Source organism: Calidris pugnax, unplaced genomic scaffold (genome assembly GCF_001431845.1).
Source record: "Calidris pugnax isolate Ruff unplaced genomic scaffold, ASM143184v1 scaffold219, whole genome shotgun sequence".
NCBI classification, from domain to species: Eukaryota; Metazoa; Chordata; class Aves; order Charadriiformes; family Scolopacidae; genus Calidris; species Calidris pugnax.
The window spans coordinates 8,020,323-8,040,667 of NW_015094507.1; the positions used below are offsets into that span (position 1 = coordinate 8,020,323).

The following is a 20,345-nucleotide window of genomic DNA, read 5'->3' on the forward strand; positions in this document are numbered from 1 at the left end:
AGCGACATGTGATTTTAACCAGATGCTGCTGTAGCTGGGGGCACTGCTCCTTGGGCTGCCAAGGCAGTAAGTCACGCTTGAAACCAGCCCGATGCCGCTGCGCACAGAGAGCCCTCCGGCTTCGGCAGCCTCTGGCCCCACAGCCCCCTGCCCTGCTCTGCCTGCCACCCCCGCTGGGTCACAGCCAGGGGGACACCACTCATCCCTGCCAGCACTGGGGACGGCAGCAGCTGGACGGAAGCGGACAGAAATGAAGGGAAAAACGAAAGCAAATAAAGTTTTCTAGGGCTTTGTGCATATCCCGTCTCCCCCAGCAGAAATTATTTCATCCTCCTGGAAAGCTGGGAAAGCTTCTTCCCTCAACTCAAAAGCAGTTGCTTTAACTCATGTGGATCGTATCAAAGGCAGAAGCAATGGCCTTTAATTTATAAAAGAATTAAGTATTCACACCCTCATTTCCTGATTACAGCTATTGAGTCTTGTAGAAAGATCCCACCAAACCAAACAACAAAACCTGCTGTATTTAGTCTTATAAATAATTTATAAAATCTATCAGCATTTCATAGATATTCAGGATACTTACAATTTCTGATACTGACATTCTTATTTTAATATGTCTATCTTACAGTTTTTCTCTATTTCTCCTGAAAAGTGGATAGCATGACCTTACAAGAATAAGAGTCAGATAAACTCCTCTAGTTTCCAAGGAACGGGTGCACTGAACGTTTACTGACCATGATGGCTTTTTTTTTTTTTTTTGGAAAGACTGCACCCTGGTGGACATATCACCAATTTTTATTAAATATTATTCAAGTGACAAATTGTCCCTTGAGGACCCAATGAGAATTTCTCCCTATCAGGAAGGGAAAAATAAAAAAAAGGGGGGTTTAGGGGGAAGAGAGAAGCAATGAAGATATGAAATCACCAGTAAAACTAAACACACACACAAAATCAAAGAAATATTAGAGCATACAAGCTAGTTCTTATATTTTTGTTGATTCACAGAGATGATCACGAACAGTGGGAGATTACCCAGTCCACCCCAGAGACCAATGGTCCACGAAAAAACTTGGGTTCATACAAGTTGAGAACCTATCAACATCATCCCAATAGCCAAAGGAGATCATCTCCCCAACCATTTCTCAGAAATATTACTGTCCTAAAGGACGGTCCGGTTCATTTATTTTTAGATGCTGAAAAAAAAAAAACACCTATTGAAATTAGTCAAAGAGCCATTCCAAGAACACAGCAAGTGTTCCTATACAAATGGAGCAATCCACCTGCAGACCAACTCAGGAGCTTCAAACCTGGCAAGACCCAGTCATTGAACAACATACACCCAGATGCTCTGTGACTACAGGGAGAGAGATACATACCAATGACCTCTTATGAAATACAGATTCCCACCATCAGCTTTTTTTGTTGTCTGGTTTAGGTATTCTAGGCTGTTATTAGGATTTACTTCCATGGATAACCAAACTGAACAGACACTGCAATTAGACTTTCGCTAATTTAACTGCCTGCTTTTATTAAGCCACTATTTCAATGACTTATTTTCCAAGCTATAAAGTTTCTGTTAACAACAGAGAGATAATACTTTGGATTTATGTCAAAATCAATACAGTGGTTTACTTGTCCTCCAACTGTATTGACACAGTCTCTGGGACTCTATTTGCTTGGTACTTGTAAAAGAGGGACAGTATTCTAATGAATAGGGCCCCTGGGCCAAGCACAGCTTCCCGTGGAAGCGGAGACTTCTTATAGCTGGGTTGAATTTGGTCCAGCATCATTCTCATAGCAAGGCTCTGAACAATTTCTACTTTCTAGTGGATATGTGAAAGAGAATCTTTTCTTTCTGGCTGGGACTCCTAAACGCAGCTGCAAAAGACAGCTTGCTTTTATCCTACTCAGCTGGTGTGCCATATAATGTGCCCTGACTCCTACGTCTCCTTCAGTTTTATTTAGGAGGTAGATATTTCATGCTACGTTTTAGCAAGGAAAGGTACAATTCCACCTACATCCATAATTTCAGAGCACCTGAAAATGGTTGGTTAAATAAGCAGACTTTGATGTGCATTCCAGAAAGACAGCTAATTAAAGTGTGTTTACACCGTGCTGTGCAATGCAGCGCACACAGAACCCAAGGCAGCTCAGGTACACGGAACAATACAGCCCGACCAGCCCATTCTGGCTGCACTGGCCTCTCCACGAGACCAAAGTCATCAGAGAATAAAGTGCCTGCAACTGAAAGAGGTAATAGCAACCGTAGGCGTCGCATGTAACATGAGCAGATGAAAAAAAATCAGAAGTGTTATTCCTAAGAATCATTTTAAGCTCTTAAAATATCAGTCTGATAACCAACTTACTCAACACTCATAAAAAGCATTGAGATTCATGGACAGGAGATTGTCTCTTATTTAATAAGACATGAATACCTTGCAAAGGAGAGATTTTCAAATACTAAATGCTGCACGAATGAAGCAGTCTGCTGATGATGAGTACTGATGCTGAAATAGCCGTGAAATTATTTTTCTACCATATTCATGAACAGTTTGTGTGCAGTGTGTAAAAATCTCTGTAATTCAGCTTCACAATGAAAATTTATATATGCACATATAATTAAGGAGAGCATATTGCCTTTTTTTTTTTTAACAGAGCTTAAAAGGCAATTTTCAAGAAAATAGACTGCTTCTGCTGAGAGTAGAGATACAGGAAAATAAACAAGTGTTTGCATTTTAGGACTTCCTAGTCTTTTTAGCCATGCTCGGAGGACTACAACATTGGAAAAATAATGTTTGTTGGCCTGCCTGGACTATTTTATTCAATACTTTTACAGATTATGCCGTCAGCAAAGCATCACATACCTGTAAAGCCTGCAGCTGACATCAAAAACAAGTGTGAAATATTTCACTTGAAAGACATGCTGAATAACAAACAGCAAAAAAAAAAAAAGTAACTGATTAGGTACAGGGAAAAAAAATACAGGCTACAAGGGTAGTGGTATTGATACACTTGACAAGTCTCTCTGACACCAAGGAGAAAAAAAAAAGAAAAAAGAAATCTGAGATTTATTGCAAAGGGAAAACTATATAAAACACGGAACAGCACTGGCAAGGCCTAATCTAGATTAGCACATCCAGTTTTAAGCAACGTGTTTTAAATAAAAAATTAGATAAAAGTTGAGCAACAATAATAATAAAATGTTAGGGGCAAGGGGAAGGCCTAGAAAAGACTGAAGGAACATGCATGTCAGCCTAAAGAGAGATGAAGGACAGAAGGTGAAAAACTGACGGACCCAAAGGTAGCTTCAATATGCAAAATGTTAGAGACAACAAGGAGACCCATGGCTTGACAGGGCTGCTGAAGAGAATATAAGAAATAGTTTAAATTTGCAGCACAGAATGTTCAGGGTAGTATCAATAAAATCTCAACTATTACACTAATGAAAAAACTACAGTTACAAAACCACAACTACGACATTTACGTAGGTTTTAAAACCATGCAAAATGGTATAAAAATAGGAATAACCTTGAAGGAGTTCTGACTCAAGAGATCTGACTATATCAATGCTTTCCAGCCACTGCCTGTGGATACAAGACCTGAATATCCCCTGACTCCTTCTGGGGAGTCTGAAAGACAAGAGAAGCAGGTTTGCCTTCACAATAACAAGGGCTCACAACTTCTTGGGGATCAAGGATGAAATGACAGCTTAAGAATTCAGTGTCTGGGGAAAAAAAAAAAAAAGAGAGAATGACTAGAGCAGTGTAAAATCTGGCTTTTCTTTTTGTGTATCATATGCCTGAACTACAGTGTTTTGTATCCTAAAGAATATAGACAGCAGCAGATACGTGACTACTTCCAAACGCTGGTATCACAGAAACATTCTTGATATAGAAGTTGAGGTCTGGTTGATCTGTCAGAGACCTGAGGTTTGCATTTGGCATGCTCTTCCTCAGTTTTCCACAGACTAAGAGACAGTACAAAAGTGACTCAATTATGCTATGGAATTTGTGAATTTGCAGAAAATACATTCTAGAAGGGCAGCTTATTTTCAAGAAGTTGTTTACTACAAAGAGAAGATACAGATCTTAACATCTTCAGTGCCTGTGTCAACTTCACCTCTCCAAACTTCTGGAATGAAGGGAACCATACTGAGATGGGCAGGTATCATCTAGATTTAAAAGGTTGTTGGTATTGAGAAAGTTCAAAGAGTGCTTTTTGATTAAATAGTTGGGGATAGCCAAGAGTTAAAGAGAAATAAATAATTAGGAATGACACACAATCTTAAAAAAGCCTTATCCTTGAGCAAAAGGTAGCACAGAAATCTGAAACTTCAGATAACAGGGCTAGCAATAAGCACAGAATCCTATTTAAACTGAGGGCAGGGAAATGAAAAACCCAAGCATGCATAAAAAATGGCAGAGGCTAAAAATAGTACATGCAAAGCTGGAATACCTTTTTTTAAATTCATAAACTAATGTAATTGGTAGGACAATACTGACATAATTGGATAGAATACACTTTTTGAATACACTCTGTAGGAAGGATACAGAAATAAAATGGTAATACCGGTGGGGAAAAAACATGCTATATGCTACAGAAAGATTAAAGACAGATCAGATTAACAAGTTAATAGCGTTAACAAGCATTAAAGAACCCTTTGGATTGAAATTCCAGTTTGAAGTAGTGGTGAGTACAGTTGCCAGGACTGTTCAGCCAGAAGATGCAACAACCATGAAATGGTAACAGAGGTTAAAAGGTGCTAGGGAAAGAACCACAGTAATAATGACATATTTTAATCATCTCCTTGTAGTAGACTGTGCAAATCTCACACCACGATGTGATGAAAACAGCATTTTTACACAAGGTACTTGTACCGTGAAGCAGTCATGTTAAAGAGAGTCACATGAAAAAAAGCTAATTAAGCACTGCAAGAAACTTGATTTTAAGATTTTTTTTTTTTTCCTAAGGATACACATTTTAACAATGACCATAGTACAGTATAAATGATCATTGTTGAGAAAGCAAAGAAAGCCATAAAAACGTTTACTACAATGATCTCACTCTTAAAGCAGGATGGCTATATTAAGTAAAGAAGATTTTAAAAAGGAACAGAAAGTCAGCACCGAAGGGTAAAGCCTTTTCCAAATGCAGGGACACTTCAAAGATAGCATGTAGGAGAAAAAGAACTAATGCCTGCCAGCTATTAAAAGAAGATTTTAAAGAGACCAGAAGGAAGTGAGCACAGCTGAACAGTATGTAAAGAGAAACTATTAGAAGTAAAGAACTATTCTTCAAAGAGCTTAAGTTGCATCCAAATGTGAAAAATACAAAGAACCAAATTCTAGCAGACAAAGGAAATACTACAGTAAGGCAGCCTTCCCCCCGCCCAAAAAAAGAAAAAAGAAAGCGAGGAACAAATCACGTAAGGTACAAAAACTGACACTTGTCCTTTGTCAAGCATACCAGACAGCATGTAGGCCAACAGATGATCAAGGAATGAAGAGAGAGCATCACTGAGGTTTTTTTTAAACACACATTCATTACAGGGGAGCTTGGGTAGGCTCCTGAACCAGAACCTACCTTTATGGGAAACGTGACAAAATATCTACCTCCAAGGGAAATGTCAGGAGACAAGAGAGTGAACTAAGTAGTAGGAAAACACTGGGACTAGATGGTAGTCATCCAAGAGATCTAAAGCTGAACCACAGTGGAAAAACTCTCCCCTGATATTGCCTCAATATGACAGAAATGAAATGTATCAAATACAATGCCAACTTTCAAAAGATGCTTCAGAGGACATCTGGGGAACTACAGGTGAACCAAGCAGACATCTGAATGGTTAGAAGTTTCAAGCAGTAGAAACTATAATGAAGGAAACAATGAGTAGGCACTTGGGTGAGCGTTCTATATTGCAGCAGAGCAGACAACCCAGCTTTCTGTACAATGTAAATTACAATGCCAAAACTCCAGAATATTTCTGAGGTGAGCATAGCTTGGTTATGTTGAATACCAAACCAAATTAGACTGATTACAGGGTGCTTCAAAGACACTTTAAAAAACCCACATGTCTTTACATGGTGAATTGATTAAAAGTTATTAAAACACTGATAAGAATAAACGGTCAGTTTCCACAGCACAGTAAAGTTGCTGTAGGACCCATGCTCAGGTCCACGCTGTTCCCCAGACTGATAAATGATCTGGGAAAAGGGAGCAAGTAGCTTTTACAGAGTTACTCAAAATCATAAAGAAACATGCAATGTTAAGAATTCTTAGAAAATGAAAGGAAAAAGCCTCTCACTTTATTAAGCCAAAGAACAAATTCTTGGAGAGATTACATATTAAAAGCTGTGTGCTGCTTTGCTGTTCATCTTGGGAATGATACAGTGGAATTTGTAGAGACATGGAAGAGAAACAAGCACAGCCATAGAGAGAGAAAGGCTGCAATCGAGGAACAGGAACATTAACCAGATCTTTACAGGTGGGAAAAAAAAGCAGACTGAAATGAAGTCACGGCCGAGATCTATAAAATGAGGACTGACAGAACCAGTGAATAAGAAATGACTGCTCATGGTGTCTCCCAACACAAGAGACTAAGGGATAGTTCAAAACAGGTATTTCCTCACAGAAGGTCCTGGCTGCTGAACTGCCCGCGACAGGTTACTATATACACAGAAAAAATCACACAGGTTCAAGAAGCAGCTGGACAAATTTGTCGAAAACAAAACCCAAACAAAACCAACAAGTTAACTGAAAAGTAATAAATACAGAGACCTTGCCCTTGGTTGAGAGACTGCATATTGAAAAAAGTATTTAGACGTATCACTATTCACTTGCTTCTTTCTGCTACACCTCACCAGGTGCCCACTGCTCACTGCTGCCCACCTGTCTGACAGGATAAAGGGCTGGAAGACAGCATGGATGTTCTGAGCTATCCAAGCATCGCAAGGGGAAAGTACTTTCAACAGTAAATACTTACTGCAAGAGAAATAGATGACAAAGACTGCTTGCTAAAAAAATATTTGGGTTTTGTTTGTGATGAATATACAGGTTTCTCACCAAATATATATAAACTTTCACGACTCTACGTAAAGCTTTTCTTTTTTTTTTAAGACTCCCATCCCCTCTGTCTTCTACCATGCTCTACCATTACAATCACTGCTAATCTACATGTTAGCCCTTGCAGATTTGTTTGAGATCTCCTACCTTAGAACAATGATGCTAAACAGCCCAACAGAGGCCAGAGGTCTCAAGATCTGCAGCCTTCAATTAAGAGGTTTACTCTCTGTTCTTCCAATATGTAAAGACTTTGTCCTTAAAAACAGATTTATGCCTGGCAATTATACTTGCATTTTTATACTTGGTCTTTTCCGAGAAGATCTTTATTGCCTCCTTCCAAATGGAAAAGAGAATATTGAATTTTTTAATAGACAGCTTTCTGACAACTTAGAGGAGTGCTGCTTTTAACAGACCTTCTAGTAAACCAGGATATCATGGTCATTTACTGCATCTTCTAGCTTGAGCTTCAGCTTCTCAGTGCTTGTTCTTGCAGTTTAAATTGCTTATCTCAGCTTTTTCACAGTTCCATTTTCACCGTATCCAGATCATTTTCTATTGTACATTTCTAGGAAGCCAAATATGATAGCTGCACATTTGCCAATGTTATCAGTCTTAAAAATATATTTTTATGATACAGCTTTCAAGGCAGTTGTGTACACTGATGATGCAGAGCAATAGCAGGAGCTTTGAGTAGACTTACTAGTTTATCTTCCTCCATACAAAACTTAACAAAAAAAACAACCACCCCAAACCAAACACTATATGCCTACAGACTCTTTTTTCCAGTATCTATTTTACATACCTCCCCTCCCCCAATGCACAACCCACACAATGCAATGTTTAATTTCACAGAACAAAGTCTAACCTGTCTATTCAGACGCTGAATAGGCTCCTACCTGCATTGCCTGCTAAGTTCTAACATCAAAATTGCAGTCAAGTAAGTAAAAGTTATGCTATGGAACAAGACATCCATTTCTTAATACTGGCATTTTGCTTATATTCCACATCCTATCAACTCAGTGAAGAGTACCTATTAGCTAAAATTGTATAAAAGAAAAAAACAACCCTGTCTTAAATACATTTCCGTTTTTAACATTTACAAGAAAACCTCTAAAAAAACGCAAATAAGAAGAGAAACCGAGGATGTTATATTCCCTGATTTTAGCAAGGTTTCACTGTAACACATGGCTCACATAGATTTAGCAATAAAGTCCCAATTTCATCCATAACAGAATGCAGTAAGTGAATTCATGGGTGCATAAAGCCCTAACGAATTTGAGGACTTGTGTGTAGGGAGATGATTTTGAGCAGGGAGAAGTATTTTGAATGTAAATATGAATAAGACACAAGTCTGTTGTGCAAAAAGTTGAGTGTTGTGACACTACGTTTATACAGAAGTATCAGAACTAAATAAAGTGATACTTCATCTGAAAACATTCATATTTCCAAGACAAGCACCTGCAGTCAAGTTTAAAACAGAAATGAAAGTTTACAATGAAACACAGAAGAAAAATTAACCACTGTTATATGTAAATACGTGGCAGTTTTGTTCTTTCGAACATGTCCAAAATAATGATTAGCATCCATGGTCTTTCCACATTTTCCCTATTTTAAAAAAAATCAATTTTTCTTACAATCTATAAAAACTCTATTTGACACTCAAGCCTCTCAAATTCAAATGTTCCATTTTTCAAATGTAACTATTTACAAGTGAAAAGGTAAGAAGGTAAGGTTTCTTTCAATGTAAGAAAGCAGCAACTATAACAACCATCAATATAGAATTCTTTGGGTCTGTTTTTCCTAAGAATATTTTAATAATGTATTCCCACTTTCTTCAATTCCCGTTAATTCAGTATCTACAGGCAACCACTTTGAAGAATGTGACAACTCAGTAAGACTTCCTTCTGGTTTTGAGAGAGCTACCTTTACTTAGGATCACATGAAAGAATCTATTTGCATAACAGATCTACAGTTATTTGTCTCATTAAAAAGTGTGAAATTTTGATTTGTGTTTTCTAGACTGATGTAACTAATGGAAGGATTAATAAGAAGGGGTTTGGTAGGAGGTCATGCACTTGATTACAGTTTCAAAGGGAATTACAACATGAGATTTCCCAAATAAATATTAAGATCTCCAGCCGTATGGATTCTCATTCAAAGACCATTCCTTATTTTAGTATGTCTGTTAAAAAGCAATTTACAGAACTTGCAGTCCTATTAACTGTTCTAAAGAGAACAACTTGTTTTGTCCAACCTGTACGTAATAAAGGTGGAGGTCAATTCTACTATTAGGGACTTACCATAGGTTGCAAATGTTCTTCTTTGTTGTTCAAACATGAAGTCATTGATGTGAGCCGGTTCTGCATATCCAGAAAGCATATTTCTAGGTGCAGCCATTTGTTGAGTCCTAAATGGGTTTTCTGGTCCAAACTACATCAATAATATTAAAAGAAAGTAAATCAGAATTACTAATTTCTTATTTATGTGTCTACATTTTTTCAGGAAAAAGGCTTGTCTGTAACTGTAACGCAAAATGACTTCAACTTCATATTTCTTTACGACTACTGAATAAGGTTCTTGGTCTGTTATTTTACACAGCAATTGCTTACACAGGTGCTTTGAACAGTTCGTTTCATGATTGAACTTTCTAGCCTGCATTACTGGTACAGAAGACAAATCAATATCAACTACTTGACACAAAACACTGCCATTCAGTCTGTGATCAGTACAAGCATTCAGAAGACAAAATCACAGCATACTATCCCTTATAAGGGGGGGACACCAAGAAAGAGGTATCAGCTCCTACTAAGCTCAGGTACTTGATGTGGAAATTACACTGCCAATGATACTTTTGTGCATTTAAAAAGCAACTGGGGACTTGCTGTATTATTCTGGGAAATACACTGACAAAACCCTGTCTCGCTTTTCTTCTTGCGAGGTGACAAACACTAGTCTTCCTGACCAAGACATGGTTTGGGAAAAGAACAATGAATACAAACAAATGCAATACACCGAGACTAATATCAAACTAAATTTTACTGTAACCCCTTTGCTTGCCAGACATATTTGGAGACACCTAAGACTGTTCCACATTAAGCATGCCCAACTAAAACACACAAGGTAACACTGCTAAACACTGTTAAACACTGATAAGTTTAAATCAGTATTTTTGCTCACACACTTCATGGCTTTTGGCATGTTGCAAAATGCAAGCTTGCTATGTAAAGGACAATTTACGTCACAAAAGATTTTCTAAACATAAAACATAACTAATGTAGAAATTTCAGACTTTGATCTGAAATTGCAGCCAGCCTTTGCCTACCCAGAATGCTAACTCCTGGTCTAACACAAGAGAAAGAAGTTAAATATTGAAAAAAGTTAAATGAACAGCTACTTTTACCTTTCAGATAGCCTGTCGGTTATAATAAAATAGAAAGTGGTTCACGTGGCACCAGGCAGTACAAATTCAGCCTAAAATAGTTTTTCTCTATACACATTTAGCATAGCTTAAGTAGCTAAAGTACTTAGCACTGATGTGAATAATTATACTGAAAGTACTTGGATTTTAATTTTAAATCCTCCTCTTAAAAGTCATGTATACGCAAGACTTACAACCATTCATTGCACTCTAAGTAGGACAATGAGTAAATAGCAAAAATGTGAAAATAGTAAGAGACTACTTTAATACAGTTCGCGTTTTACTCAACATCTTTATAATGCTATTTTCCTAGCTCTTTAATTTCTGTAGCTATAATTCTGATAAACACTTCTAAGATTTTTCTTAGAACAGCTTTATGCAGAATAGTAGAATTCAAGCATTAAAAATACCAACACAACTGTGTAGAATCTTTTTCAATTTGCCCAAACTAAATTCCAAAATACAGCAAGCACCCAAAGAAGGTATGTTTTATATGAATTTCACATGAGATTTATGGAATCCCTGCCCCTTAAACCAAAGGCATCTCTGCTCTAAAGATCAATATTGTTTCTTACCTCAGGTGCAAACATGGTGTCATAAGTGGGATTATATTGAACTTCCTTGATAGCAGGATCAAGGTGTACTCCTGTTTCCACGTCTTCCTGAAATAAAACAGACATATTAATAAATCATTTTTCACATATAGACTCTTATTAAATATATGACATTACCACATTTCAGACCAAATTAGGGCTGTAGTTCAATTTGACACTTTAAGAAATATGAAAACTTTAAGCAAGTTACTGAGAACAGTAACTTGGCCAAAGTTTCTATTTTTAAAAAATATTGATTGCAAAACCAATGTCGGGCCCTCACCAACAAATTAATCTAAGATACATGTAGAATTTTGCATGTCTATTATTACTTTTTTTTTTTTTTTTTTAAGATTTCATGCACATATTTTAAAAACAGTAACAAGCTGGGAGTCAAGCTTTAATTTTTTATAAGATACTTGAAAACCAGACCTTGTAAAGAAGAGCAAATTAAAATGGTCACTAATTTAATATAAAAGTGTGAAAACTAGAGTTCTACAAAAGATAGAAGGCAGAAGTCACAAGTCACTGTTTTGAAAGACAGCTGAGAAAAAAAAATACTAGACATCAACACAAACATAAGTGTAACAATGAGTTTCAGAGAATCCAACATTTCTGTGTCTCTGAGATTTTACCAAAAGGGTATAAACGTAATTCAGCTTCAGTATTTAAATGCATTTCCAGGACTGTTGTGACAAAAATTTAATTCGATAGATGAAGGGTCAAGAAAGAAGGGCTAACCAAAAGAGTAACGCCTCAAGCAACTCAAAGAGGAAAAACTCAGAAGGGCAGATGCAGCCGAAGACAGAGAAGAGAGGAAAGAAAAAGACTGATTAGGTGGCAGTGCTCAAAAAGACCTGGTTTCACAGAGCTCTACAAAGGCTCATTTACATTGATCCTAAATTGACACAACCACTCCCCCTATTCCCCCTGCCCCCCCCAGTTAATGGAAGAAAATGTTACATTGCAGTATTATGACTGGCATTGCTTCCTGCACCTTTATTCTAGAATAAATGCATTTGAAAGGGATTTACAATGTGCTAGCATATTGACAATATCCCTAGTAATTATACGGGAAAAGCTATCTCAGCATCAGCGTTTAATCAGTGCTCACCTACAACAGGATCCAAAAGTATCTGCAAATCACAGAAGGAAGTGGCACAATAAAGGATCGCATTTTAGTAGTCACTTCATTAATAGAAAATTATCTTGAGCAAACTCAATCATGCTTTGTATTATAGTATCTTGAAAGAGAAAAACAGCATGTTCTTTATTTATTTAAAATTATTAGCTATTCTCTTGATATACTGTACCCAGATGCATTTTTTTCCCTGACAGCAGGTCAATTACAAACAAATGTGCTCAGGCATGTAAAACTTACATGTCTTTACTTACGCATGTAAAACCTGGTTTTCTACAACACAGAAAAGAAAAACAGTACCTAAAGACCTTTGGCTTGTTACCTGATTATATTTCGTCAAAACTGCTCAAACCCCACCCCCCCCAAACCAAAATTATACTTGGTTGAAACGGCTTAAAAAAAAAAAAAAAACAAAATCAAAAAGTGCGTTTATTAAAAAAAAAAAAGAAAAAGAGAACGATATCGTGATCCCATCAATTGTTTTTGTACTAAGACCACTGTCTTAGTAGAATTGTTAAGTCCAACTAGAAAGCTTTACTCTCACCGTGCATCAATTATTTTAACAGGCAGGTCCAGCCATTGCACTGCTCCTGCTGTAGCCCTCAGCGCTGCCAATTCTTGGCCTGACCTCATTTCTCTCATCACACGACCTTTCCAATTCACTGGGCTTGGATGACAACAGCTACTGGTACATTCATAGCCCTGACTTTCAGACACTACAAACTTGCCTGGGAACAGCACAGCAGGCCTAATCCCGTCATTCAGCAACAAAACCAGACCCCCCTCCCACCCCCAGATTGAATAAGAACATATCAAAACCGTTACCTAACCTGTATTACCTACACGCTTGTATTCCCTTTCACAGCTCTATGACCTAAGGACATTTTCCACGGACAACTTTTTCAAGTCACATCACACAGCTTGCTCTGTCAGCTAGACTCCACATCTTATCCACCAACCTTGTAATTTGAGAAAATAAAAATTCATTTAATTGATAATATGGCAAAATACATCTGATCAACTGCCAGTAGCATTTAAACAGTTATCAGTTCCCTTGAAATTAAGACAGTTTTTTTTCCTGCTCTTTAAACTGAAAAAGTGATAAAAATCCAGTTTTGCAAAAATGCCAAGAATTTTTCAGTTCTGCTATTTTTCCTCCTCTTTTCTCCCTGTTAAGTCCTATTATATACTGCTCGGCGATTGAGAAATGGAACAGATTGTGCCATGAAAGCTGATCCTCTGCTGGACGACTATAGCAATTCTGGTTCTACTTTGCTGCTGGTGGAACAGTGCTGAGTCACTTGGAAGCCACACAATATGTTCATTCCTAGACCACCACAGGCATAGTCTTCCTGTGCGAAAACCACCCAGCCTTGAAATTGAAGCACATGTTATATATATATCAGAGCTGCACTCCCTAAGACCTCCAGCCTTATTCATGCTTTCATATATTTGGGCATCAAATGATCTGTTAATATGCTGCTGAAGCACGTAAGGGTTATCTTTTCATTAAGCCATTTTGCTTTAAACTATATAATAATTTGAATGTGTCCAAACTCCCTACTTTACATTCTCAGTATTTTAAAGAATTGAAAACTTGATAGGAAAATATTGACATAACATATTTTGAAATGTTGGTCTACAGCAAGAGTTCAAATTGCAGCAGACAAATTATCCTTTGGTCAATATCCGACAAATGCCATTATGCACAGCATTATGACACTTTGGTAGGTAGCAGAAACATTAAAAATATTAACATAGCTCATCAATCATTTCCCAAAGTGGCAACCTATCTGCATTATGGCACCTCACAATCCTTTTAATCCACAATATTTTTAAATTTCAGCCAAATTCTGTAATTCCCACTGTGCTAATGTGTGGCTACCTGTAAGTTTAACGAGAGCCATTTATGCATTTAGAAGTAGAATTTGACACTTAAATTTCAAGTGTTTGTCTAAACAGGAAGTTTGCTAGAACAAAGCAAAGGTCACAGTTTTCCAGTTTCACTCTGTATCACGGAAGCAAAGAGCTGTGATGTCTATATGTTGTTTTTTTTTCCTGGACATAGTCGATAATATATCTGCAATGTTCCCTTCTCCCCAGGTAAATTCATTACTAATTATCCAAACAGCTGAAAAGAGCAGGCTGCTTTGCATAAGATTTCATTAGTTTTAATTATCCATTAAATTAAAACATGGTAAATTAAGACCCCATTCTATGAGCCACAGAGATTGAAGCAATTTCTCACGTACCAATTCTTGCACAAGCCACTTGGGCTGTCAAATACGCAGTATTATCTCATTCTAAAGACTTTCAGATTTATTACCAAGAGATTAATAGCATTTACAGTGAAGACCCAACATAAAAAGTTGGTTGTTATCAGCTTTTGGTCATTCTACCCATTCATACACTCTTAATAGCAAATGCCCATCCCACTAACTTCAACAGAATAAAAATAAACCAGCAAGAAAAGCGTATGTTGCTAGGCTAGGTTCCCAGGGTCTTGCAGGATGACAAGTTCTAACCATCTACTCTCTACAAGATATTTTGTGTCAAAGAAAGCAGGAAAACCCGCCATATTAAAATAAGCCAAAACATTTCTAGCACATAACCCCTCCCACGTCACTAACATTAATCACTGCTACAGAATGGTCCCACACTGACTTGCTCTCTTTCCTCTTTGCATAGCTGGACGGGGATTAGGTTTTAAAATCATTAAGAAATGGGACTAAAATCTATTTCTTCCCCTGAAGTAGTATTTTTCTGGTCACTTGCATTGTGCCAAAGGTAAACTAGACTCAAGAGAGAAACTGACCTGAGACTTCCAACCCCTTCCCACACTAAAGACCACACAAACCCTCCAGCTCCTGCATTGGGCCAGGCCAGCCTAACTGATTTCAACCCAGTTGAGTCTCCTCTCCTCAAAACCACTGAACGAGACACTGTAGATAAATACTGTAAAATCTGCCCCCATCCAAGTCTCACACTGAGCTGGTGGAGATCAACCAGTAAACGTTCTCTCCAAAAGCAAAATTTACAGCTGCAACATTTCCTGCAAAAGTGATTTCTTCGCAGAAAGCGCAATTTCCTGAATTTCCTTCAGCATTTTTAATTCAATAGTGAAGGTAAATACTGTGTGAGCAACCTTAGGGTGACTTTTATTCATATCAGTAGAAGCTGTAGGATAATGAATTATAATTGGGTTTGGCAATGTTTAGCAAAATATAACTTCGAAAGAATCCTAAAATAAGAGGTTTATAGTGAAAAAAGGAAATCTCTATGTTATAGGCCTTGAAACACATGCTGGCCTCTAATTTCAAATCAAAAGCAGCACTATTAAAACACTAAACAAACACTCACAATGCACTCGTGTTAAGGACCAAGTAAACGAGCGTCTATATTTGACTTTTTCAGTTTATATTCTTAATTATTCCACACATAAAAGCCACCCAACAAACACCTTACTTTGCCAGTTTCTGGACAGCTAACAGCAAAGGAGCTACAGATCATCAGATTTCCATTTCTTAATCCTGGGTTTCTTCTCACTGTGTTCATCTTAATCAGTCCACAAAACTGGTGGCTTTAAGAGCCTAAGAGATGAAGAGCCTGCCTCGCCCAGTATCACAGGCACTGCCATGCTGGGGAGGAGATCTCTATGGCCAATTCACACCCAGCGCCTCAAGTTCCCAATAGGTTCATACCCCACAATAATCAGAGTCCTGCAGCTACCCATCCTGCAGCAAGATGCTGTTACAGAGCAGAAAGGCCTAAGGCCTTACTTCAGCTGGATCTATTTCTCCTTAAAGTTGGCTGGAGCAACAGACAGCAAGAGCCTCTGCCTGCGTGAGGCTTGACTAGTAGCAGAAAGCACTGGTGTTCCTATACGGAAGGGAGATAAGCCTCCCTTTCTCTGGAAGCCACACGTGTGGCTCATAGGAGATATGACAAAGATAAAAATGTTGTACCTACTATTGATTTTAACTGCCTTAAATCTCACCATGAAGCTGACTAAGGCAAAAAAACATCCGTAGAAAACCAGTACCAAAGCACCAGGATAGTGTGTGCTTAGCCACTGCAGTTACTACACAGTCAGATGGGATGGTGGAACAGCCTCTGTCAACACCACCGTCATGTTTACCTGCTACCTCATGTTGTATTTGGAGTAAGAAAATATCTCAATTAACCTCTCCACTCTCCTCACCAATGAAAACATCATCCTCACGATAACTCGATGCCTAGGGGAGAGTAAGAACTGGGCAAGTGTACACGACAGCACTTCTGCAGTCTCCCAACAGCGAGATATTTTCGGGTTAGAAGACTTTGTGAGCTTAAAGAGATCTGTGTATTTACTGACACCTCTTCCTTCAATGGATCTCTTCCAAGTATTTATCCAGATTCTCCTTGTAAAAATGTAAAGTTCTTGCACACACAATATTTCTTGGCGTGGCAATAGTCTTACATGTTGCATGAAGAACGGTATCCTTTCATCTGTTTTAAACCCAGCCCCTACTACTTCACTTAGAGTTGCTGTTCTGGAAGAGGCAGTGGGTATTCAAGCCCCTCTCCATGCTGTTTAATGACTTGGTAGGTCTCTGTTCAGTTTTGGCCTCTTCAGTAATTTCTCATACAGAAGCAGGACCCTTCTTCAGCCTGGCTGCCCCTTCTCTGAACTTTTGGAATGTATCCTTTTCTGGATGAAGGGACCCAAAGCGCACGCTTTCTTCCTCGGGTACCATAACATTTTCAGCACTTCAGCGGTGCTAAAAATAATAGTAGAAACACGCACTTTCATCTAGTCAGCTTTCCAACTTAAAGTAGAAGTATAGATGGACTGAAGTAACCAATAATTATATTTCAATGTTATTTATTATGAATAATTCAACATGAAGATCAGCAATAGGCCTATTTTAACAAGCAGACTGTAAGACGAGGATGTAACAAAAGCCATCCCCTCAAACTTTTAAAACACAATTACAAATCATTACTATAGTTTTCAATTATAGAAAAATTATTGTCACAGAAATATGATTTTATGATGTACTTCAAGGAAAGGACGCAGGAGATTTATGTAGACTAAAGAAATACTTCTTGGAGTAATATCTTAGTAATAACAAAGAAACCAAATGCTGAGTGTGCTAAAGAGTGGGAAACCTATTCCTCTTTAAAGTACACGTAAATCTAATGCCTGTGCAAGTCAACAGGCCAAAATTCTGAACCAGAAACAGGCACAATGATTAGAGCTAGGATGCAGAACACCAACCACTTAAGGTTTACATTCTCAACTGCCAAAAATGTACTTGTGCGCAGCTGTTGTTTATTGTATGACTAACCCTTCTAGCCCCTCTTCTTACCATCATCTTTTCTTATCCATTCCTGGTCCCCTGTGTAATACATATCCATGCACTTAAGAGTACTTGGTCCTTATTCATGTCAAAACAACATTTGCACAAGTCAAGTGATACTAATGAAACATAATTCTGCTTTCCTCCTCACTCAGCTTCCTGTTTTTCCAACCCTGTACTTAATTCTTGTAACCTGCACTCAAACATCATGTCTTTTAGGTTTGTTCAAGCAAGGGCTTTCTAACCCTAAAGAATTAGGGTAAATTCCTGAGGGAGTGACTGGATTTCACTGCTGATTGGTGGGACGTTATCATTTTTAGACACAGAAGGCGTTGAGAGCATGTTGTCTAAGAGACCAGCACCTCTTTCTTGAATCACAAAAGTCTGAAAAGAAAGCCTGATATCACTCTACAAGGAAACGATCCTTTACTCCTCAAAAAAGGTTGCGGTGCTAAAAGAAACTCCAGTATGCTGTGTATTCAGAAAGCCTCAGCTTGAAGTCATTGATCTTTTCAGTATATGCATCTCATCTATGATCTCAAAAATGACAGACAACATTTTAATGGAACACCTTGATACTCAGAAACTTCACTTCCTTTTTATCTCTGTTAGTAGAACACCCGCAGCAGAGACAGTCCTAGTTGCACTGGTGGATACCCCTTTCAGGGCACAGCCTGGCAAACAGCATTGAAGGGAATGTGCTGCTGACGCCTCACTCCTTCCTCCAGCTGCTTGTTCTTACTCTGGCACTGGGGATTTACCTGTGCTGGCATAGCATGTTTGCAGCTGCATTGCAAGCCAGATCAAGGAACAGATCCAAGGACAAATAACTCCACCAGATTTTTTTTTTTTTTTTAAATTCAGATCAGCTCCCTGATGTCAGTCACCAAGCAACAGCACAAACCTTTGTGCTGGCACGGCAAAGGGAAAACCTGTTGCTACAGCCTAAAGAGCAACAAAGAGCACAGCCAATGCTGCTTGCCACTTATCTTTCACACTCAAAAGATATTACAGATGTTAATTAGCATCGCTTTCAAAGCCTGTACAAAAGAGTCTGCCAGAGGCTGTAATTCAAGAAGTTAGGTATTTCTAAGACTCTAAGGGATAAGAAACGCACATGTAGGCAGTATGTAAAATATAACATACACACACAAATATTATCAGTTGCAACAGCATATGAATTAACTAATGACAACAAAGCGAAAGATTCCATCCACCTCTTTGTCACAAAGTAGGAAACTTTCAGAACAACTGGAAGCAACACAATACTACAGTGACAGTCACCGCAGCAAGACACCTGCTTTTGATTAGAAACTAGTTGCCTCTACTAAAATCCCAATACCAACCAACACCTTCCTGTCCCCTTTTTTGGAATCACAGAAATTAAACCATATGATACTGATCTTGGGAAATTAAGGTTGCCAAGCAACACTAGAATGAAAACAGTAAGACCGATCATCTTTCAGGCTGCTCTTTGGAACTGGGCTCTACTGTGCTCAGCCTATCAAGTACCTGTTTCACCCCACCACCCGGGCAAACCACGCAGAAAAACATCTCAAGCTCGGGGGAGCAGAGGACAGGAGTATCTGAAGAACTCTAAGAAACGCACGGCTTTGAGACAACGATAACACGCTTTAATACACCTAACCCTACAACAGCGGGATCCACCGGCCGAGCTCCCGGTCACAGGCCCTCCCTCCCCGGCCCCCACACCGCGGGGCAGGGCAGGGCAAGGCCAGGCGGCGGCAACGTCCCCCCCGCCGGCCCCACGCCCGCCACCCCGCCCCAGCACCCTGCCCTTCCCGCCCCGGGGCTGCCCCAAAGCCTGTTCCCGGCGCTGAAAGCCGACGGTGAGGCCGCGGGCCCCGTTCCCCCGGGCGGCGGAGGGACGCCTTACCTTCACGGCTACTTCCGGGGCCGCGTCGACGGCGAGGGTCGGGGGGGCGGCAGGCGGCGCCCGGAGGTGCAGCACGGCGTCGCGGCTGGCGATCACGGCGGCGGCGCGCTGGGAGCCGCCCTCCGTCTCGGGCTCCGAGTCTGGCTCCGAGTCGGAGCCGCCGTAGGAGGCGAGCGCGGCGATCGCCGCCGACATCTTGGCGCGGGGGATGACGGGACGAGCGGGTCCTGGCAGCTCCACGGAGCTCGCCGCGTCCCTTCCCCCCGCAGGACGGGCGAGGTGGGGCTGCACGTTAAAACGTAGCTCAATAAAAGGAAAAATTCTCTTTAATGAATAAATTATGGTCTTCTATGCGGTATAGAGGCGTTTGGAGGGGAATCATCTCCTTTTGCTGTTGGTGGTGCTTAAGCTTTCAGGACTCCTGGGCGGGACTACAGGCCCCAGCATGCAACGCGCTCCTGCCGGCCCGGGCCCAGCGGGCTCTGCGGGGCGAACGGTCCGGGTGCCTGTGGCGCGGCTGCTGCCGTTCCGCCGCTCGGGCGGCGGAATTTCATGGCGCCGCTCTTGCCGGGGGAGACGAGCGCCAGGGGGAACTTCCCGGGGAACGTGCGCTCGCCGATGACAGAGGCCCGTTACCGCCCGCCTTGTGTAACGGCGGCGGTCTCCCCCTCAGCGGAAAGGGCGAACGCGACAGCTCCTCCTGGGCTCCCCCCCCTCCCGCACACAAAGGACTTTCGCCACCTCTTCGGCAGCGAGGCGGGCCCGCTGCGCAGCCAGAGATCCCAGCACCGCAGGACTCCTGCTGCCTGCCTGCCTGCCTGCCTGCCTGCCCGCCTCGGGCCGGGCCCTCCGCGCCCCCGGCCCTCACCCCTCAGCTCCCACCGCACCGGCCCGG

General features: G+C 40.1%; 1 protein-coding gene across 2 annotated transcripts in view; it reads right to left on the bottom strand.

Annotated features, from left to right (window-relative positions):
• The window catches only part of CDC40 (cell division cycle 40), a 39,474-nt gene extending 19,419 nt beyond the window's left edge, over nucleotides 1-20,055 (bottom strand). The window contains exons 1-3 of one of the 2 annotated variants that reach the window (XM_014964671.1): nucleotides 19,451-20,055; nucleotides 11,053-11,139; nucleotides 9,360-9,489 (exon numbers count right to left, since the gene is read on the bottom strand). In XM_014964671.1, coding sequence (XP_014820157.1) covers nucleotides 9,360-9,489; nucleotides 11,053-11,139; nucleotides 19,451-19,645 — 412 coding nt within the window. In that variant the 5' untranslated portion in view covers nucleotides 19,646-20,055. Of the gene's footprint in view, nucleotides 1-9,359; nucleotides 9,490-11,052; nucleotides 11,140-11,811; nucleotides 11,831-19,450 lie in introns of those variants that run through there. The other variant, XM_014964672.1, reaches the window with a different exon arrangement.
• Between the last annotated feature and the right edge of the window lie 290 nt (nucleotides 20,056-20,345).